The sequence below is a fragment of the Elephas maximus genome, chromosome 19 (genome assembly GCF_024166365.1).
Source record: "Elephas maximus indicus isolate mEleMax1 chromosome 19, mEleMax1 primary haplotype, whole genome shotgun sequence".
In the NCBI taxonomy this organism is placed as follows: Eukaryota; Metazoa; Chordata; class Mammalia; order Proboscidea; family Elephantidae; genus Elephas; species Elephas maximus.
The window spans coordinates 26,609,895-26,633,762 of record NC_064837.1 but is presented as its reverse complement, the minus strand read 5'-3'; the positions used below and the strand labels follow the sequence as shown (position 1 = coordinate 26,633,762).

The 23,868-nt window shown below is 35.6% G+C and overlaps 1 protein-coding gene across 2 annotated transcripts in view; it reads right to left on the bottom strand.

Moving 5' to 3' along the window:
* Positions 1–4,267: 4,267 nt before the first annotated feature.
* Positions 4,268–23,868, bottom strand: part of SUZ12 (SUZ12 polycomb repressive complex 2 subunit) — a 43,705-nt gene continuing 24,104 nt past the window's right edge. For both annotated transcript variants that reach the window (XM_049859660.1, XM_049859661.1), the window contains 9 exons: positions 21,425–21,518; positions 15,361–15,466; positions 11,594–11,771; positions 10,053–10,144; positions 9,705–9,848; positions 9,063–9,220; positions 7,930–8,128; positions 7,448–7,527; positions 4,268–6,509 (listed from right to left, as the gene is read on the bottom strand). In XM_049859660.1, the coding sequence (XP_049715617.1) occupies positions 6,164–6,509; positions 7,448–7,527; positions 7,930–8,128; positions 9,063–9,220; positions 9,705–9,848; positions 10,053–10,144; positions 11,594–11,771; positions 15,361–15,466; positions 21,425–21,518 (1,397 nt within the window). In that variant the 3' untranslated portion in view covers positions 4,268–6,163. The remainder of the gene's footprint in view (positions 6,510–7,447; positions 7,528–7,929; positions 8,129–9,062; positions 9,221–9,704; positions 9,849–10,052; positions 10,145–11,593; positions 11,772–15,360; positions 15,467–21,424; positions 21,519–23,868) is intronic.

Genomic DNA, 23,868 nt, shown 5'->3' with positions numbered 1-23,868 from the left:
GTGACAGACTGATTGGAATGGTAAATGTTCACTTGAAGCTTAATAAAAATTAATTAAAAAAAAAATCAGTTGGCCATAGATGTATGGGTTTATTTCTAGACTCTCAGTTTTATTCTTTATGTTTATCCTTATGCCGTTGTGTATATTTATCCTTAAGCCAGTACCACACTGCTTTGATAACTGTAGCTTTGTAATACGTTTGCAGTTGGGAAGCACGACTCCCAACTTTTTCAGTATTGTTTTAGTTGTTCGGGCAATTCCATATGAATTTTGAGGATTGACTTTCGCATTTCTGCAAAAAAGGCTGTTGGAATTTTGGCTCTCATTTTTTTTTTTTTTAACAATATTAAGTCTTCATATCCATAAACGCAGGATGCCTTCCCATTTATTTAAGCCATTTTTAATTTCTTTCAGCAATGTTTTGTAGTTTTACCCCTTGGTTAAGTTTATTAAAGTTCCCTTCTGTTTCTAGCTTTCTGAGTGTTTTTATCATAAAAGCTAGAAATTGTCAAATTCTTTTTCTGCTCTATTGAAATGATCTTTTGTTTTACCCCCCTTCATTCTATTAATGTTGTGTATTACATTTATTTTCTAATGTTGAACCACCCTTGTATTCCTGGGAGAAAATTGCTCATGGTGCATAATCCTTTTAATATCCTATTGGATTTGTTTGGTTTGCTAGTATCTTGAGGATCAACAAACTATTTTGACAACTATTATTGACAGCAACACACTCATTTAGTTATGCCCTAAACTGGTCCAGACCTACCCACATGTATAGTATTCCATGGCTTCCCCTTTCTTGGATTATTCCCTTATTTTTCGTGGAGCACTTCCTCCACTTCTGGGAAGGGTGCCCCCAAGAGTTAAATATTTTGAGAACTGGAAGGTCTGAAAGATCTTTGTATTCTATCCTATGCTCGCTTGATAGTGGCTTGTTCAGAATTGTGTTGGAGAGAATTTTCCCTTACAATACGTTGGTTCATTGTCTTCTAGCTTCTGGTGTTGAAAAGTCTGATGCCATTCTGATTCTGGTTCTCTTGTATTCCCCCCCCCCCTCCTTTTTCAGTCTTCCTAAATTGGTATAACACTCAGCTGGTTAACTCACTGAACTAGGTGTTTGAGCTTGTGACATATCCTTTAAACCCACTAAGATTATACATTCCTTGAGGTTTTGTATCCTAGCTGCACACAGATCACCTGGAGAGTTTTAGAAAATATCAAAGGTTCTGGTTTAATTGGTCTTAGGATGGCGCAGGACCAGGCAGTGTTTTCTTCCATTGTACATAGGGTCACTATGAGTCAGAACCGACTTGAGGGCACCTAACAAGAAGTAAAGCTCAGGTTTTGTTTTAAAGAAACTAGATGATTCTATTGTGCAAGCAAAACAACTAAAAGTGGTCTCCATAGTGGTTTTTTTTGTTGTTGTAAATTTTAATTTGTTTAAATGACTAGTGTCCTTTAAAATTATCCTCCTTGCCTTTTTGTTGTTGTTGTTCTGTCCTTTTATAAAAATGAAAGTGACAGTAGATAGTAGCTTTGCTTGTTTCGTTTGTAAAAGTCCTTATATGACAAAATAAGCCAAAAAAATTTTTTTAGTAGATTACTGGTATGTGAAATCCCAAAGTTGTCAACATTTCCTGATATTTGGACATTTAATAAATTATTTTGAACTAAGACTTTTCTTGTTAAAAAACAAAAAAATATTTAGTAAAATAAAACTAATCCCTCTCACTAAAGATTTTGTCCCATATTTAATGCTGACTAAAACAGTATTGGCCTTTCTGTGCCCCTTCTATGCATTAATCTTACGTACATAAAGCAGTGTTAAAACAGTTGTAGTTTTGTGGGAGAATGAGACTATTAATCCCAAAAGATTTCTGTGAATTTAATCCTTAGAAAGACTTTACTGAGGGAGGTATTTTAATCCCATTTTGCAGTGAGGACACAAATTCAGTATAGTTAAATAACTTCCTAACAGTTATAAAGCCACAAAATCACCAAAGTTGGGGTTCAAATCCAAGCCTGTCAGCTCCAAAGCCCATTAATTCTCCTACCACACAGCCCTAAATTTCAGGACCCTAGTTTGAGATTAGATACTTTGAAACATGGTTTACTAAAACGCAAGTGAATGTCTCTCTAAAAATTAAGATTCACAAGGACAGGTACAACGTCTGGTTTATTCATCATTGTATCCCTGGTGGCTACCTAATGTGTAGGCCATAGTAGGTGCTCAGTATTGAATAGAAATAAGGCTTTGGTTGCTTACTCACATGGCAACCACCGTCCTTCTGCTGCAAGACCTCACAGAAGACTCAGCCCCCCAAATAAGAGAAATAAGGATAATTTAGAACTCAGAAGAAAATCCTAGTTGGATTAGTAACAACAAAAAAACCCATTACCGTTCAGTTGATTCCAACTCAGAGCAACCCTATAGGACAGGGTAGAGCTGCCCCATAGGGTTTCCAGGGAGTGCCTGGTGGATCTGAACCGCGGACCTTTTGGTTAGCAGGCAAGTTCTTAACCACTGAGCCACGAGGGCTCCAAGAATTAGTAAAGGAGCTAAGATTTATTGGGTCCCTGTTACATTCTGGGTACTGTGCTAAGTGATTCATAAATCTAAATGTCAAATTATAAAAAGCTTTTAGGATTTCTGATACATGTATAGCCTCACCTTTTCCCTGGAATAATAAGCAATAACTTACCACAGGGATATGTTTCTTTAAGGACAAGAGGAAGAATAAATAAAGTGCAGTTTTGATCTGAGTTCTGGGAGAATCTGAGTCTTAGGTGAATTCCCAGTCCCAGTGCTTGGCACAAGTGCTGCCACAGAGATATTCAATTGCTGTGAAAGAATGGCTGCTAGTGGTAGCATGCTAGAAAAGCAGGAAGAAAGCTATCTAGGTTCTGAAGAAAGTACAGAATAACTTGGACACAAATATGATTCCAGGAGACGGAGCACCTGCAGGTGGCCATTGGTTGAAGCCCTGCCATGTGGATAGGATGGTAGAAATGTGAAAGTACTTCACAGATGCAGTAGCGTAGCCCAAGGATAACAACCTTGTTCTCTAGAACCAGCTTTATAAAGTGGCTCATCCCACTGGGCCTTTAATTAACAATCTTACTCCTAAGAAATTTACTTAAATTTTTATCCCTATATAAAAATATTGCACTTGTAGGTAGTAGTACATGGAAACATGATGCTCCAGAAATTAGGTCTTAGGCTACCTCGTGAGAACATCAGAGCGTGGTGTGCCCTGGTGATCCACTTGGTTGGAGGGGAGACTGCATACACAGTGAGAGAGACTGGAAAGATAGACAAGGTCGATGAGGGGCAGAGGACCATGATCTTTACTGTCAACCAAAGGGCACCATTAAAGATAAGTGCTCTGCTTTAATATGGTAGTCAGGGTAATAAATCCTCACATATTTCTATTTGTGTCAGAGCAAGGTACCTTTAGGCTACTTAGCAAATAGAAAATTTAAGCTGAATGTTTTAGGAACTCTTTTTGGCAGTGAGCTTCTTCAGTCACACTGAAGTCAGTACAATTTTCCTAAGTTCCTACATGTTCCAAATTCTGTGCTAGGCACTTACCCATCCTAACAGGATCGCAGTGGGAAAGCAATCCCCTTCTTAAATATCGGAAATACAAAAATAATAGGCAGTACATTCAGATGTTTCAAAAATGGCAGTGAAAAGTCTACTTCCCACACCTGTCCCTTAATCCAGCTGTCTTCCCTGAAAAAAACTGTTCGTGTATCATTTTAGGGATATTCTACAAAAGCTCGAGCATTTTTTTTTTTTTTTTTTTTTTACAAATGGTAGCCAACTGTAAACTATATTATCTCCTCCCCTCTGTCAGCCTACAGTCATGTTCAAGCTTCCCATTTAGGAATCCCCTGCATTCTTCCACTGACCTGTCTGCCTCTTGCTGTGGCCTCATCTTTCACACACTCTTGATGACAACCTTCTCTAACTCCTCACTTGCCACTTATTATCACACAAAATACTAGTTGCAATTGATGTTACTAGAATTGAAAGCATGATTTCATATTAATGTTTTCCTCCATTTCTTACTAGCTGGGATCCATTATTTTGTGTACTTTTTTCTGGATCCTGATTCTGCTAGCCAAGTATGGAATGCACGCATTAACAATGCATAACAAAACAAAGACAGAATACAGCTTTTATATTATTGAACTTTATGTACAAAATCATTTGATTTCAAATAAACATTTAATGTAAAAACAAATGTTCTTTTAAACTGAATTTTTTTTTTACATCTATTGTACCATTCAAATGTTTTATCATCTTACATGATTTCTTCAAAATCTCTTATCAAGGGTACATATAGAAAAGCATTTTTTTATAAATAGAAACAAAGGGTTTTTTCCAGGTTTTATTATAAGATGACATAAAAAGTTTACTCAGCAAAAGTAATTTCATTACTATTTGGGGGAGGGAATCACCAACTTTTTGTGCAAACAATGCTAGCCTTCTTTTAAGCATTAAGAGCATAACTGCTTAAGAAATGACATAAGCAATAATTCTACACCTACATCTCCCCTAAAATAATCTATTTTTGTTTTTTTACAATATGTGCACAGCTTTAGCAAATTAAAGCCCGAGAGCAATGCGTGAGATCCACTCTCCGGAGGCATCATCAGAGTTTGCTGTAACTCATCATTCGGAGAGCTTACCAAACACCAAGGAGTCTGTAATGAAAACTGCAGTTTCCCTCTTCCCTATTCTTTAACACAGAAATCAATGACTAAGAACTTAATACTGGATGACAAATCACATCCACATTATTAGTTAAATAGTCTCACAGTTAAACACATCTTAAACACCAATCAGTATTTACATTTTATAAATTTCTGAAGACACCATTAGAAAGCTTATATATCCCTTCATTAAACAAAATAGGGAACTGCATCTGATGGTGGTGGAATGAAATTAAAAAATTAAAAATACCTGTATTTACAGCAGCATTGATCCTTTATAAATAAAGAATATGAAAATGCAATATCTTTAAGGATAATAAAAAATTGAGGTGATGTTACTCAACCACAGTGCTTGGAGTTGGAATAAAAACCTATTGGTGCTTGTTAATGTGCCAGTAGTGAAACCACTTTCTGTTGGAAAAAATCCAACTGCAAATATGTGCATAAAACACATATAACACAGGGCAAAATTGCTCAAAACGATTCAAGTCAGCTTACCTGTATTGGATATTCTAATCATGAAATACATTACAAAGACACCTTCGCCAAAAAGGGGGGCGGGGGAGGGCATAACAGTCCCCCTTGAAAGTGGCATCTTAAAAATCCCAAACTCACTCTTCCCTTGGTTTACGTCCTAATGAAAAGATGTGGACAGCCGAGTTTACCATGGGATCACCTAATTGAAAAAGGAAAACCAGGAACGGCAAAATGTTCAAGTTTAAAAGAATATACTGGGTGAGCAAAACACTAAAATTATCCACATAAAAACAAATGGTCAGTAACTATATAAACCAATATGGCATTTCACTGTCAACAATGTGAAAAATTAACATCTCAAACAGGCTTAAGACGAAGAAGTGCTATTTTAAAATTGTAAAATGAGCTTATTTAATGTAAAATAATATTTTAATTTTTCATTCCAAATTGTTAAATGATTTCAAAATCAAGGATCAAGGTTTGATTGCAAATAGTAATCCAACATAATTTCATAAAAATTTTCAATTTTTTAAAAAGGGAATTGCATTCAATTTTCTTTCCCCAAGAAAATGTCTCACAATTACGAAGTAGAAAAACAGCCAGTCACAAATGCAAAGAACATTATAATAATTTATATGAGATAATTTCTAATTATCAATTCAATATTTCATAAGACAAGTGTCGGAAGTTAAAAAAAAGCTTTCTTTCAAGTATTGCTTTCCATGCTCAAACCAGAGAATGTTGTAATGACATGAATAAAACTGATAGACACATAATGCTTGCATAATGAAGTGAAGAAGAACCCTGATAGAAATATCCTTGTTGAAATCATTTACTTCGTCTACAGTGCCTGTTTGGAACCTATGATTAAAAACAAAACAAAACAAAAACCCTCTTCCTAGAGGCTGAATTCCCTAGAATGCAACTTCAGTGTTTGTCCATAATATGGGGTCGGGCTTTTTCAGAGTTTTTGTTTCTTGCTCTGTTTTAAAACCCCTGAGACACCATCTGTTTCCAGAGCTTTCTCTCTTGAGTTAATTTCACTAAAGCCATTTGCTGTCCCATTTTGTTCTTCACTAATTTCTTCATTTGCAGGGGAAGCAGATTCTCCTTTTTCTAATTTTTGCTGCATTTCACGGAGCTTGGTAACAGCTTTATCTATTGACATTATGCTAATAAGATTAAAGTCATGCATGCTGACTAGATGAAGCATGAAGTTTCGACATAAATTCTTCTTAATTATTTTCTGTCCATAATTTTCTACAAACAGCATACAGGCATGATTCATTTGATTGTCAGCAATAAACCTATTTAACAAAAAAAAAAACAAAAACACACAAAATAACAGTGATGCAAAGTATTTTTGTCAAATGCAACAGTGATAAGCATTACAGAACAGTAAGACTACACCCAAATCTAGCAAGTGCTGATTTAACCAGTAGCAAAACTATAGTGCAGTGGAGATTCTATCACCTGAACGAGCTTACCATTTTAGAAATTTAAAGAGATTTAATCTAACCAGAGCTTAGCCAAGTACCATTAGAATGTTGCTGCTGGGTACCTTCGAGTTGACTCCGACTCACACTGACCCCCTGTGACAAAATAAGGTTCTAAATAAAGAAGGCAGGTAGAAAACAAAAATATGTATATTCACACAGGGAAAGAGTCACAAAGGCATGAAAAACTGTAAGAATGGTTCTACCTTGAAATGGTGACAAATGAGAAATCAGGAAGGCCATTTATATTTTATTCTGGATAATTAAGCAATTCTTAAAAAACTGTGGTGGTAACTGTGATAAGTAATTTTCAGGATTTCCAGGCATGTAACACACAGCAATGAGTAAAAGGAAAAATGGATAATTTAAAAAAATGTGGGGGGAGTATTTTAATCTAATGAGCTTTTAGAAGGTGTGCTGCCTTTACATTTTTAAGTCACAATAAGTGAAAACGTTAAATTCAATTCAACTGATGGTTAACGTTAAAGCTTTTTAATGTAAATATTAAAAGAAAAAAACTTGAGGACTGTTTTAGAGAAATTAAAAAATAATCTCCTGTTAGGTGGAATGATACACATTCTTTGAACATCACCATCTTCCTACATGCAGTTATAATACTTTGGACTATGATGAGATTTGGGACATATATCTAAATTAATGGAATTTTTAATAAGATTCTAACAGATTTATAGAATGTGAAGCAGCAAGAGTATAAGGTAAACAGAATATTTAATTTAGAAATACCCTACCCATGCTTCATGACATGGAGATTCCATAATTTCATCACTTCTTTCTCTCCTTCATTAACGTCAGAAAATTCTTCAATTTGCTAAAAAGAAAAAAAAAACCTACTAAATACAGGATGAATATAATCGGTATTTCTAAGAAACAATTTGTGAGAATGTAAAAAATAGAATATTCTGCAACTAAAAATATAACTTCTTTATATAAAAGGCAATATTTCTTAAACTAAGCTATGAAATAGTTTCTATACATATTACACATGAAAATACCCAACACAAAGTCACACTAGGAAAACCTGTCTTCCCTTTAGTTGGTGACCTTCTTAAATGGCACAATTCTAAAAGTATAGATCCCCAAGTTCCTTAGTTTAGCAAAACTTCCTTTACTGAGTCAAAAGTCTAATTCATATTAAACTGCTAACAGTTTTCAAAATTCATTTAACCATAAAATTCTAAAGATCACTACTAATAATGATAATAATAATTACTGTAATGGTTTTTTCTCTTAGCCATTCAGGATCTTTTTCATCTTCACTATCTACTTCCATTTCTTGTGGACGGAGAGGTAAGCAGGTATCACTATGGAAATACAGGCGATTGTGTCCACTACTGTACGTTCGTTGCTGTTCCACTTCTCCATCTTCAGATTCAAGAAATTCAGACATGCTTGCTTTTGTTCGTTTTGGCCTAAAGAAATAAAGAAACACTGATACAATATAGTATCTACATCATGTAATTACATGACTTTGACTTGAGAGCTGCAAAAATTTGACAATATTACCATTTTACAAAACTGACCACAAATCAACTCTATTTGAGGCAATCCCTGAAAAAAAATCTATAATAAAGATTATTTTCTTCCTGTATATAACATGAAGCAGACCTATTATATATCAATTTAAATACCAAAATATTAAAGATAAACTTGTCTTTCTGGGTTTGAAAAATCTAGAAAAAAGAGAAACATGATTAAAGGGAAAAAGAGCTAGTTAGAGAAAAAGAAGCTGAGAATATGCACATAAAGTCCTACATATGTCCCAAATGTGTATCCTAACACATTTAGGTATATTCACAAAGCAGAAAAACCACAGCACTGATTATACAGTGTTATTACAGATTATTACACAGCCATTTGAGGATTTTTTTTTTAACTGGTTTTACAAAAATAAAAAATTCCTTTTGATAACTTTAATCTCAGTAGTCAATCAGCTGCCATGAATGTACCAAGGTGATTATAAGGCCGAACAAGGAAAACCAGCCCCAGATACTGGCTAGCTGGGTACTATCACGCAGAATACTAAGTGACAGTAAGTAGCAGGCTTCTTTGTATTTCACCCAGCATCTTCACTGGGAGGAGGCTTTAATGCCACTAACCAATGCAGCCGTGTGACATTAACAGCTAAAACACAGGGAAAAGCTTTAAGGAAGACATAAAAAAGCCCCTTGGGAAATTAAAGCTGGGGAGGGTTACAAAGGATTAAACCACCCCCAGACTATGTTGCACTGGTGATTTCCACCTGAACAGCAAGCAGCCACTCTTTTCTGATTCCTCCAACATCATCAAGGAGTCAGGGAATGAACTTTTTGTTATACAGCCTTTTTTTTTTTTTTTTTAACCTACCTGCACACAAGTATGTGTGTGATAGGAGTTCTCTTTACTGGTCCATTTCGACTAAAGGCAAATCCAGGTTGGCGATGAATATCCTGAGGATTTCCTGCATAGGAGCCATCATAACACTCGTTGATAGAAACATCTATCCTAGCACCTTTTGGATGATACTGTAACAAAAATGGCAAGGTGTTTAGGAAAGAAAAAATTATCCTACCCTAAATACCTAGTCTCCAATTTAGTTAATAAAAAAGTATTTGTGGGTTCTTGAATTTTGAAGCCTAAAACAGGCCAGGCACATCAGCATAGAGAACAGAAAGTGACAGACCTAGAATCAAAAGACGTGTTTGAAATCCGGGCTTGATGACTTTGCACAAATTATTTCTTGCCTGACCAAGAGTGAGGAAAATACCACCTAATTCAAAAATAATTCTGTGAGGATAATGTGAGTCAATACATGTACAATATACAAATATTAATTATTGTTCCAAATGTATGTAAAATGAATCATTCGTTGTAATCCATGTATATAGCCATCCTTCAATAGCAAACATTTTGGTACTTATTCACAAACGGTAACTTTTTAAACTCAGGTTTTCTTACATTTATTGTACTTTATTTTACTGGTAAGAAAAAAAGCGAAAAGTTACTTACAACATAATTGAAGATAAATCTGCTATGGCAGAGTTTAAGATGCTTGAGTAAACTATAAAGTTTGCGGCAGTTCAGAGTGCACCAAGGGCAATGCAGGTCATCTCTTGCTTCAGTCTGCTGTCTTGTATTGTTATTATAAAGGAACTGGGAAAAAAAACAACAAACTCCCAACTTTCACATCTCAAAATATGTTTCAATTTCATCTGTAAACATAATTTAAAAGAGAAACAATCTAAAAGGAAACTTAAGTTAAAGACATTCTTTTTATTTAATGTACCAAAATACTTCAGCTGTTAACATCAAAACATTTTCACTATTACTTAAAAAAGAAGGGTGAGCTATGTTTACCTGGTAAAATATTCTTAATTTTTGTCGGTTTTCATTTGAAGTATCTTTTTCTTTTCTTGTTTGTAGATCTGTAGTCAGTGATTCTTTAACAGCTGAAAATATATGCTTTTATATTTAATGAAAATATTTGCTTTTATAAGTAATATATCTTACCAAAATGATTAAAACACTAAAGGTTTCACAGAATTCTAACTATGGTATTTAACACAATTACTGTTCTTACCTCAACTGATGATCATAGATGAACCAGCACCCCTAATTAGATGCTAAACCTTTATTGGCAGGACCCATTTTTCCCCTTAAAAACCACCTCCTTTTGTCCTAATCCATTATAAAAGTAACCCACGTAATTATACATGGTCACTATAGTAAGTTTTAAGCACTCTGAAGGTCAGTGTGTGGTTTTAATTGGTCTCCATATTCCCAGTGCCCAAGTTTGCAGGCACCCACTAAGTGTTAGTCTAACAGAAACTAAATAAAAACTGATTGTATAAAAATCACTCCAAATCCAAAAGATAATCACAGAAAATAGTTTTGGAATATTTCCTTTTAGACTTAAGAAAAAAAGAATATTTTTGCTGACATAAGTATTCCACATATGCAATTTTGTACCAAACTTTTTTTAGCATGTATCGTAAGTCATTTTTTACATTGTAACAATTCTTTTATCCATTTAAGTGGCTGCAGAGTATTTTGAGACGTGCCCATATTATAATTTACTTGGGAAATCTTCTCCCTGATGTGGGCCGTGTCTTGTATCTCTTTAATCTGACCATTATAGTGACCTGCATAAAATGAATGGACATGAGTGGTCAATGTCAAAGACAGCTGTCTTAAGATTTCTGCCTTCTTTAAACAGACTTCGAGAAAAACAATTCAGATGCTCTCAGGTCAAGGACCGTGCTCCTTATCAGGCAGACACAAAATGACAGAACACTGCAACTTGGGTCTTTACTCAGGAGAGCGTGTTCCTCTTCAAAAACATAGTATTTACTGTAAAACTTAACCTCATAAAATCCAGATGACAATGACTCTCTCCTAGCCCCCAAATTTGAAAAATATTCTGTAATACTGAATTCAGTGCTACAACATATACAGCTTTTTACATGAATTATAAAAAGTATAGTTCCAAACCCCTTAAATTTGCAATTCCAAAATATAAAAAAAGCTCTTAAAACCAAGAGATTTTTCATGAGTTTCTGGCAAATTTATTTAGTAGAAAAACTTGTCCTAAATTAATATGAAGCTATCTATAGACCCTACTTGGAGGTGTTATATATGGCATATATACTATACAGCAGGTTATATTTCTAAAGAAAATTAGATATTGCCACACACATTTAGCACAAGGGTTTTAGAATAAGGGATCATCAATCAGGGCTTCAACACAAAACTTAACATTTAATATAGAAGAACCCTAATTTATTCATAATCTAATAAATCAAATACTATTTTCTGGATAATAATTACATGAAGAAAAAGAATGACGTTAAGTCCTAACTCTACAAAACCTTTACTTTGATAGAAAGATGTTTACTTACCAATAGTTTGAGTAGGTTTTACTGAACCAGGCTTGTTTTCTTGATGGAGACTTTCCGAATTTCTAGTGGCAAGAGGCTTGGCAATAGGAGCTGTAGATTTATCATTGGTCTCTCCTGTCCAACGAAGAGTGAACTGCAACGTAGGTCCCTGAGAAAATGTTTCAAATGGAGGCAGCCTCTAAAGAGGAGAAAAACATGAGAAGAGTGAAGATTCAAACAATAAACTGAAATTATAGGAATTAAAGAGCAACTATTTATTTTAAGTCAAATCAAAGAGACACTCATTGAAAATTCAAACGCCTACAGTGACAGCCAGGGAAGTAAAGTAAACATATGAAGAAGACCCCAGAGGACAGGAGAACTCAGGCTGTCTAAAAGGGGCAGCCGCTCGTTAGCAACAGCTGGATTGTTGCCATGTGTAAATATTGGCCCAGTACAGGCAGATATTCACGTTTTTTCAAAAGAAGCCAGAACTCCAAGTTTACTTAGGAAATCTTCCCATTTTTGAACATGGGTAACCAATTCAAGGAGGAGCCCTGGTGGTGCAGTGGTTAAAGCATTCAGCTGTTAACCAGAGGTCAGTGGTTTGAACCTACCAGCTGTTCCGCGGGAGAAAGATGTGGCAGTCTGCTTCCGTAAAGATTTACAGCCTTGAAAATCCTATGGGGGGCAGTTCTACTCTGTCATATAGGGTCACCATGAGTTGGAATTGGCTCGATGGCAGTGGTTTGGAAACCAATTCAAAAAGTCTTTTAAAAACCTGTGGTACTCAAAAGCCTGCCAGTTTTCAACCTCTGCTCTTAAGCGACCAATTACTTTTCCTTTTGTAAATTGAATAGCTTTGGCAATGACTGATTTTCCTCGACTTCCCTCAGCTGCATTAACAATGCCTATTCTTCCTTCTCTGGTTTCGGCACATTGAACCATCTTTTGCTTTCCTTGTCCACCCCTAATTATTTATAAGACAACTCTTCTCTTGGTCTCAATTCCTAAGCTAACTTTTAGCTCTATGCCCCAATCTCTCATTCATCCTCAACGTTCTATCCTGCGATGATCATCACAAATTGGTCCTCCATTCCTATCTTTATACTTGAGCTCTAAACCCGTATCTTCAATTGTTTCTTGGATATTGTCACTTGGACCCAAATATGTTTAGAAGTAAATCCATTATCTTCTAAAATAAATTTTCCTTCCTGGGTACAATTATTGTTTTTAGCATTATCCTACTAGTAATCCTAAACTCGAAAAATTGGAATCACATTTGACCCCTATTTTTTTTCTCATCACCAAGTCCCTGCTGAAATGTCTATCATTTCTTCCTCTCCTTTCAATAATCACAGCAATGGTATAGATCCTTATTGCCTTATTACAGTATCTCAGCTACTCTTCCTGCTTTTTTTCACTTTTACTTCCCAATCCATATATGGGAGTCCAAATAACCTTTTCATAGACTTCTTTCATGTCATTCTCTTTCACAGGAACCTTCAGTAAGTTCCTATTTCTTTTTGAACTGCCATAACAAGACTAAACTGCTACATCTTTATTACAAACAATCCTTTTAAAATTATAATTTTAGACTGGAACAAGCTAAATATGTGATCATATAAACTGGTTTTGACACAGCAAAATCATATTCAGGAGCCTAGCTTATAAAAATATTCACAATGCAGAAAAGCACACATACAAGTATATTTACTACAGCATTTCTACAAATGTAAAAAATTAAAATAACCTAACTATCCATTAAAATGGGGTTGGTTTAGTAAACTATGGGACACTTTCTTAAAAGAATACCACAGGGCTTTTAGAAAGAGGTAAATCTGTATGTCCTGAGTTGGAAGGATGTCCATTTTATTTGGCTGCAAACAATTTATTTTAAAATCTCATATATATATATATATAATTCTTATGTTCTCGTGTATAAACTTGACATATTTTAAGTAAGAAACTTAAAGCAAAAAGATCTACAAAAAATAAATGCCTGTAGATTATGAAAACACTATAGGTAAGTATGAAGAAATAAAAATTAATTGAAATCCCATCACCTAGAGAGATATTATCATATTAATTTACTAAAAATGAGATGATGCACACTACTACTAAAATTTAAATATCATGGAAATGTTCTTTTCCACATTGTAATCATACTTTTTAAGGGCTGTTTAGATTTAAGTTTCCAATTTTTCACTATTTAAAAAATGCTGAGAAGAGCTACTACCTACATCTTCACTTAACCTGTTACTCCTTTTTGACAAAATTATCTGACTTACTGTTAAAACTACATACAGAATTTTAATTTTTCTACGTACTGTTCATCTTCCCTCCAGTAAGACTGTACCAACTTTTCTTACATCAAAGCATTATTTTAGCGTAATGGATCCTTACACCCCCAACAGCGCCAGAAACTGTCAATTCTTTTAATCTTCATCACACTAGTAGTCAAAAACATCACATCTGATTTTTTTTTTTTTTTTTTGCATGTTTCTGAATACTAATAAGGATGAACATCTTTTAAAATTTTTACTAGGCATCTACATTTGTTCTTAAGAACCGCCTGGTCGTCCTTCATCCATTTTTCCTACTGGATTACTTCTTTTTTTTTATTACTCATTTATAAAACTGTGTATTCATATTAGCCTTTTGTGCATTGCAAATATTTTCTCCCAGTTCATCATTTCTCTTTTTACCTTTAGATTTTTTGCAATACAGAAATGATTTAATTCGTCAATTTTTTACGTTACGCATTTAGCTTTTGTATAATTAGAAGGGCCTTCCTCACCACAAGGGTATGTTAATACTCATCTACATTTTTTCTACAGTTAGGTTGTGTTAATTTTAACATTTGTTTCTAAGCCTACTGGAATTTATTAGGTTTATTTCCAGATGGCTAGAGAACAGCTCTGCCAGAATTATTAAGGAACAGTCCATCATTCCCACATACAGATCTACAGCACCACATTCATCATAAACCAAATTCCAAATACACAGGCAACTATTTCAGGACGATACATCAGTGATCTGCTTGTTCATTCCTATGCTCGTAACAGAGTTTGAATTCTTTTAGCTAACAGTATATTCTACTACCTGGAAAGTCAAGGCTCTCCTCAGTACACATCTCTATAACTCTGTATCGTTACATACTTATTCTTCTAGGTTAACTTGAGACTAATTTTAATGCTCAAAAAAATCTTTTAGGAATTTCGTTTTGTGTGCATTGACCTGGTAAATTTAGAAGTAACTGACATTTTTATTTTGTTAAGTGTTCCTAGCCAAGAAAATATATGTTTGCCTATTTTTTTTCTTTTCTGTCTCTTAAAAGAGTTATTTTAAGTATGCTTCATCTAAGTTCTGCTGATTACTAGTCATCACATTACCTGATGCTACTGTCACTAGGACTTAAAATAACAGCAGTTAACATTTATTGAGCACTTATCTTATGCCAGGCATGGTGCTAAGCACATTTTATTATCTCATTTAACCCATCAATTCTACGCCTCATTTTAAAGATGAGAAAAAATGAGACCAAGTCAGTAACTTGCCAAACGCCACATAACTAGCAAGTGATGGAACTGAGACATGAACTCAGGTAGTCCGGCTCCAAAGATGAGGCCTTCCATTAAATGCTCTGACTAGATCATTTTTACTTACACTTTTCAAAGTATAGACATGAAAGACTTTACCTCCACATAAATTTGCATTTGGGGAAGAAAACATCAAAAAGGAGAGTTCGTAATTATAACATGCTCAACCTTCTAAGTAGTCCATACCTTCCCATCAAGAATAGTTTCCCATGTTGCTCTTTTCTTGCTTATAGGACATTCTTCCATTTCCTGCATGGCTACTTCATATTCCCCATCTAAAAGCTGTAAGCGCCTGTTAGACAAACACATACACTTTAGAGTAACCTGTATGTTATTTTATGTACACAAATTCTACATCTCTAGTTTTATACTAAAAAGTCTTTGTTAAACTTGTAAACTAATTTACACATCCAACAAGATTTTAAAATATGCCTATACTCCAGTGCTGACAATAGCAATTTTACTGATTTACTACAGAATTACTTCATTACTATAGTTACTCAGAAAACTTTATACATTTTAACTATAATATGCCTAAAGTCTCAAAACCTGGTTGTCTTGAATGTTAATTATAAAGCGTGTGTAGGCTTTATACTTCAAAAAATGGCAGAAGAGTGTTACACCACTTGCCTTAGGAAACCACTAAGAATTACGCCTGTTAACTATTGTAAATGCTTGAACTAGAATTCTTTACTGCTTATACTTGACCAGTAAACTAATTGACGATAATAATGACTGTGATAACTGTAAGATTATATAAGGGCCCCTGGCACATATAGGTGCTCAATAAATATTTCAGGAATGAATAAATTAAATACCGGGCCAATCAATTAATTTACATCCATACTCACAGTAGTTATAATGTATGTGTACATATTTGTGTGTATATACAGTCATGTGTCACTTAACGTCCACAGTTCTCAGAAATAGGATGTTATGTGATCTGGACGCTGTACAAACATGCCCAAATTGCGAGCAGTAATATTCAGTGATTTTCCACCTTCATGTTGTTTAATAACCTTGTTTCACTTCCAAATTGATACTTCTTCTTTGCCTCTTGCAGCTGCTATCACGAGTGCTGGTTTTGCTGTGTTTGGGAGCCATGATGCATATCACAGTAATATTTTCAAAAGAAAATTAAACAGAGATAACGCTACAACATTCAAGAGACTCGTGATACATGAGATTGGATGCTGCTGCCTATGAGTCAAAGCATACACTGTTATAGGATAAACTTTTTACTTGTTAAGTAGGGAAAGTTCATGTTAAAATAACTACAGAAAGTACAGTACAGTACGTATAAGGGCCAATAACACGGTGTTTATTATGACTATCAAGACACAGTATTGTAGGTTTTTATATGTACTGTACCATTATATGCCTGGCAGTGGAATCGCTTTGTATACAAGATACATGAGACACATGTGTTATGTGCAGGAAGCTATTATGTTTACTATATCCAGTTACGTCTGCTATGTTCTGTTCTCTGATCAGGGTGTCTGAACTTTTATAACTGTTACGGAACCACAGACGTATATGTGGTAGAATGTTACCCAAACAGATGTTATGCGGCACATGACTGTATATAGTTTATGTAATTCTTTCTATGCCTTAATACTGGTAACCTCATGGTTACGAGAGGGGGGAGTGAGGGAGGGTGGGAGAGGGGAATTCACTAATTAGATAGTAGATAAGAACTACTTTAGGTGATGGGAAGGACAACACACAATACAGGAGAGGTCAGCACAACTAGACTAAACCAAAAGCAAAGTTTCCTGAATAAACTGAATGTTTCAAAGGCCAGCATAGCAGGGGTGGGGGTTTGGGTACCACAGTTTCAGGGGACATCTAAGTCAATTGGCATAATAAAATCTATTAAGACAACACTGTACATCCCACTTTGGAGAGTGGCACCTGGGGTCTTAAACACTAGCAAGTGGCCATCTAAGATTCATCAACTGGTATCAACCCACCTGGATCAAAGGATAATGAAGAACACCAAGGACACAAGGTAATTACGAGCCCAAGGGACAGAAAGGGCCACATAAACCAGAGACTACATCAGCCTGAGACCAGAAGAAACAGATGGTGCCTGGCTACAACCAATGATTGCCCTGACAGGGAACACAACAGAGAACCCCTGAGGGAGCAGGAGAGCAGTGGGATGCAGACCTCAAATTCTCATAAAAAGACCAGACTTAATGGTCTGACTGAGACTAGAAGGACCCTGGCGGTATGGCCCCCAGACCTTCTGTTGGCCCAGGACAGGAACCGTTCCCAAAACTAACTCTTCAGACATGGATTGGACTGGACAACGGGTTGGAGAGGGATGCTGGTGAGGAGCTTCTTGGATCAGGTGGACACTTGAGACTATGTTGGCATCTCCTGCCCAGAGGGGAGATGAGAGGGTAGAGGGGGTTAGAAGCTGGCGAAATGGACATGAAAAGAGAGAATGGAGGGACGGAGCAGCCTGTCTCAACAGGGGAAGAGTAATTAGGAATATGTGGCAAAGTGTATATAAGTTTTTGTGCGAGAGACTGACTTGATTTGTAAACTTTCACTTAAAACACAATTATAAAAAAAAAAAAGCGCTGGTAACCACTACCACCCAAAATACCATTCTTCAACCATGCTCAATAATTAATCACTAAGCTTCTTTTCACCAGTTGTAAGAGAAATTCTGTTAGGTAGTAATATAATAGCTAACATTTATTGTTTATTATGTGCCAGGCACTATTCTAAACACTTCGCAGTTCATTTAATCTTCTAACAACTCCATAAACTAGGTGCTATTTTTCAGAGAAGGAAACTGAGGCACAGAGGTGTTCAGTAACTTGCTTTATTATCACAGTAAACAGCCAAAACTAGCAACTGAATCCAGGCAGTCTGTTTCAAAGTCTGATTCTTAACACCAAATGATTATGAGACTTAAGAATTTTTGTCTTTGTTCTATGTTGTTCTACTTGAATTTAGTCTACTACCATAGTATATTCAGCAAAGCCATTCAACTTTCAAAAATCTAATCTGAGTTTTATCTGAATAAGTAATACATTCATATGCTTCTAAGTTAAAAAGTAGCTTCTCTCATTTTTTTACATGGCTATGTAATTTTTTTTTTTTTATGTAATATTCCATTTTATGGCTGTACATTTGACAGCTACAGTCCAACTTACTCTACCTATAATGTACGAGGACTTTTTCCCCACAGCCTCATCAACAGTGCTTTATCAAGCTTTTTGATCTCTGCCAATCTGATAAGTGAAAAAATGGTATCTCAGTGGACTTTAATTCAGATGCCTTGTTTATTTTTGTTTAAGAAGCATATATACTTTCTTTTCTTGTATAAACTTTCTATGTATATCCTTTATCCATTCTTCTATTGGGTTGCCGCCTTTACCTTTTTAATTGGTATGATTTCTTTATATTAGAGGATAAGACATCTGTCTATAACAGGAATTGAAATAATTTCCTCCTGACTTGTCATTTTTATTTTGACTTTCTTTATGATGGCTTTTGCTTTTTGAAAGTTTTTTTTTTTTTTGCTAAAGATTTAATACTTTCCTATATGGCTTTTGAATTTTGATCATTCTTTACGAAGACTTTTAACTTCTTTGAGAATATAGATAACAGTTTTCATACATCTAGTCTCAAGATCTTGACTTATAAATACCATCTACCTACTAAAAGGAAGGAGGATTCCTTGAAGAAATGGCCAATTGCAGAGCAGAGGTAGGAAAAGGTAAGCCTAGAATATTTTACTATTTCAGAAAATAAGGAAATACTTAAAAAAAAAAAAATCAAAAGGACATAAGAGCCTCCTTAGAGGGCTCCTCCTGACCAAATTTAGGACAACTTGTGCCTCAAAATGAATAACATAAAATGGATTACAACAGAATGAATAAACAAACTTCATTAATCCATGCTGATGCTAAAAAAAAAAGTTGAGGAAAGAAAAGCTCTTCTTTAATAAATGTGAAAGAAATGACAGAAGTTACCAGTTGGCAAATGCCGTAATAATGATTTATTCAAGCAAGAAACTTCAATGGATTCTATAACCATTAGGTGAAAGACTACTGGGGAAAAAAGAAATTTGCCCAATTTCAGGTATTACCAAATTTACATACTAATCACAAAGGGAAAAAAGTACCTTTACAATGGAGAAATGTGGTGAACGCCAATTTAACCAAGTAATCAAACCTTGTGTCTGTAGTGATGTGCACAGAGTTTCCCGCCAAAAATGTTTAACCTGAATCTAATCATGAGGAAACAATGATACAAGTCCAAACTGAAAGCCATTCTGCAAAACTAATTATCTGTTCTAAAAATAAGTATCACAAAGGGTAAAAAAAAAAAGTCTGGATAATTGTTTCAAATTGAAGGAATCCGGACAGATACATGACAACTAGCTACAGTTCTCAATCACGGATGGGGAGTAGGAGAAAGAGCTTATAAAAGACATTATTACGGTCAATTGGGGGGACAGTATTTTATCTGTTGTATTATGTTCAGTTGCCTGAATACAACAAGTGTACTGTGGTTTATGCAGGGGAATGTCTTTGTTCTTGGAAGATATGTGCTAACGTGTTTAGGAGTGAAGAAAACTTAACTTTCAAACGGTTTGAGGAAAAAAAAAAAAACTCGCTCATACATACACACACAAAAAGCACACAAAAAACCAAATGTGGCAAAATGTTAACAACTGATCAATCTAGGTTATGCTTGTTTGCCATGTTCACTGTATTATTCTTTAAACGTATTTATAGGTTTGGAAATTTTAAAAATAAAAAGATGGGGAAAAAGTCTCCCATGGTTTCTAGGTATTTTTTTTCATTAACTAAAAAGCAGTATTTCATATGTACAAGGAATGTTAACATATCTGGAAAAAAAAAATTTTTAAATAACATAATGTACTCCCATCTTGCCTAAAACAGAACATATACCAATATTGATGGATCCCAGTGTGCCACATCCCAACTACCTTCCGTACTGACCACTGTCTTGTATTACTTTATCATTCTGTTGGTTTACGTTCAAATCTTTGATCCACATTCAAATTTCTGACTTTAAAAGACAAACTCTATACTGGTTTCTACCAGTAACATTAAGTGTTGTTGTTAGGTGCCATCGAGTTGGTTCCAACTCACAGCAACTCTATAAGACAGAGTAGAAGTGCCCCATAGGGTTTCCAAGAAACGGCTGGTGGATTTGAACTGGTGACCCTTTGGTTGGCAGCCGCACTCTTAACCATTATGCCACCAGGGCTCCAACATTAAGTGATATACTCTAATTCACGACATGGTAGATTAAGTCCATGTCATTATTTCTAATCATCTTTGCTTTCTTGTTAATAGCCTTGCACCCTTCTTTACCTGGTGGCTAATAAGTGATTACATTAAACGTCTAATACTTTATAAAGAATAAATAGGAGGTATGCCCTATTTGTTTTTCTTGGCTCTTTCTCCCATACCTGGTTGACACTGAACTATGCTGACAGTCAGTGGGCACCCTGTGACAAGAAACCACTGGATGCCACAGGTTTAATCTCCACCCCCCCGCAATCCTGCCAAAAAAGAAGAGAGCAGTTGCTTCCTAGAATTTGTTTTACTGGTCCTAAGACACTTCGTTATCAAATAGAAACTGCAGAGAGATGATTCTAAACCCAAAGGTTCTCTGCTACCCTCTGCCAAGTGCACACGTAGCCACACAATTATGATTACACCCAATATTCTTCCTTAACTTTAGTAAATACATAACTCCAAGATCTGCATGGGACCCACTTAATTCAAGTCTCTGCTCAACTATTACCCTCTCTTAGGGGCTTTCTCTACATAAAACTGTAACCAGTTACGCTCTTTTTCTTCACTGCACTCACCACTAAGTTGTTACAATATTTTGGGAGTGGTGTTTATTTCCACTAAATTGATATAATTCTTTTGGGGTGGTGTCTGTTTCCTCCACTAGAATTTAAGCTTCACGAAGGCAGGGACTTTGTTGCCTTCTCACTGTCTAAGAACAGTGTCTGGGGAAGACCTAACACTCAGAAACACTTGCTGAATAAACAGTCTGAACTGAGCCATTCATGTATTGCTCTTTATGTGATAAAGAGAAAAGTCCAGGATTTACAAAGTCGTTTTTTCACCCATAAACTAAAGAGAAACAAAGGCAGAGAAATATTTAATATCACCAATAGTCTGCTTCAGAATTAAAATCTTTCTAGAACATTATGAGAACCACACTTGTCCAACATTACCTGTTTTTATCAAATACTGTCATTTGCGCAACAAACGTCTTTTCCCCATCTTCACGATTTCGTTTTCGTCTAGCTGGAAGTTCTTCGTTGACATCTGAATTTGACAAACATTTCTTATAAATCAAATATTCATGCAAAAATTTCATTTATGCTATATGGTCCCTTAACAAAAAACATGCTACATTTATTCCAAATGAGACACAGATTATACTAAAGTTGAAATATTCAGACTATACTCTTTTCAATTTTTGTATTTTTACCATATGTATATATCCTTAGGAAAAAAAAAGGATTTTTTTTCCTTTTTTTTAATATATCCTTACTTTTTGAGATTCTTTGATATTTACCCCACATTTTTGCAAATGCTATTTTCTGTCTAGAATAATCTTCTTTGCTAGGCAAACCCCTCCTCGCTCAAGGACTTCAAAGGATGCTTCAAGACTCAAAGCTTATTTTTTCCATGATGCCTTCATGGAATCAGGTGCTTCTCCACTGAACTTATACCTCAATTATACTACTCATCATTTTGCTGCAATTATTTACTTCATGCCTATCTCTCTATGCTAGACTGTGAGCCCTTGGAGGATAAGACTGCTGTTTAATCATCTCTGTATTCCTGGTACAGTACCTATACGTTTGGTGAATGATTACCTCAAAGATGAATTCAGAATTGCTGAAAGAACAAAAGAATGGATAAAGGGATAGATATGTGGTAAATATGTATAATAAAATGTTAACTGTAACTGCTGGTAGGAATGTAAAATGGCACAAGCACTTTGGAAATCGATCGGTGCTTCCTTAAGAAGCTAGAAGTAGAACTACCATACGATTCAGCAATCCCCCTCCTTGGAATATATCCTCGAGAAATCAGAGCCTTTACACGAACAGATATATATGCACATCCACGTTCACTGCAGCACTGTTTACAATAGCAAAAAGATGGAAGCAACCAAGGTGCCCATCAATGGATGAATGGATAAATAAATTATGGTATATTCACACAATGGAATACCACGCATCGATAAAGAACAGTGAGGAATCTGTGAAACATTTCATAACATGGAGGAATCTGGAAAGCATTATGCTGAGTGAAATTACTCAGTTGCAAAAGGACAAATATTGTATAAGACTACAATTGTAAGAACTTGAGAAACAGTTTAAACAGAGAAGAAAATATTCTTTGATGGTTACGAGACGGGGGAGGGAGGGACGGTGGGAGAGGAGTATTCGATAATTAAACAGTAGGTGAGAACTACTTTAGGTGACAGGAAAGACAACACACAATACAGGGGAGGTCAGCATAACCGGATTAAACCAAAAGCAAAGAAGTTTCCTGAATAAACTGAACACTTCGAAGGCCAGCGTGGCAGGGGCAGGGTCTTGGGGATCACGGTCAGGGGACATCTAAGTCAATTGGCATAATAAAATCTATTAAGAAAACATTCTGCATCCCACTTTGGAGAGTGGCGTTTGGGGTCTTAAAGGCAAGCAAGCGGCCATCTAAGATGCATCAATTGGTCTCAACACACCTGGATTAAAAGAGAACGATGAACACCAAAGACACAAGGTAATTATGAACCCGAGAGACAGAAAGAGCCACATAAACCACAGACTACATCAGCCTGAGACCAGAAGAACTAGATGGTCCCTGGCTACAACCGATAACTGCCCGGACAGGGAACACAACAGAGAACCCCTGAGGGAACAGGAGAGCAGTGGGATGCAGACCCCAAATTCTCATAAAAAGACCAGGCTTAATGGTCTGACTGAGGCTGGAAGGACCCTGGTGGTCATGGCCCCCAGACCTTCTGTTGGCCCAGGACAGGAACCATTCCCAAAGCCAACTCTTCAGACATGGACTGAACTGGACAATGGGCTGGAGAGGGATGCTGGTGAGGAGTGAGCTTCTTGGATCAGGGGGACACTTGAGACTATGTTGGCATCTCCTGCCTGGAGGGGAGATGAGAGGGTGGTGGAGGTTAGAAGCTGGTGAAATGGACACAAAAAGAGAGTGGAGGGAGGGAGTGGGCTGTCTCATTAGGGGAAGAACAATTGGGAGTATGTAGCAAGGTGTATATAAGTTTTTGTGTGAGAGACTGACTTGATTTGAAAATTTTCATTTAAAGCACAACAAAAAGTTTTAAAAAAATGTTAAGTGTAGAATCTAAGTGGTGGATATGTAGGTGTTCACTATAAAATTATTTCAAATTTTCTGTATGTTTGAAATTTTTCACAATAAAATGTTCGGGAGGGTTAAGATAAATTGTTTGCTAAGAGATGTACTTGAAAGATGTCTTTTCCATTCAATAGTCAATATATTTTTATGACATGAAATGTAAGTTTCATCATACAACAATGAGAACCTTACAAATTAAATATCCAAAACAGTGTAACAGCCAATAGTCTAAGGAGCAGGGCAATCTGCCATAAAATTATTATCTTAT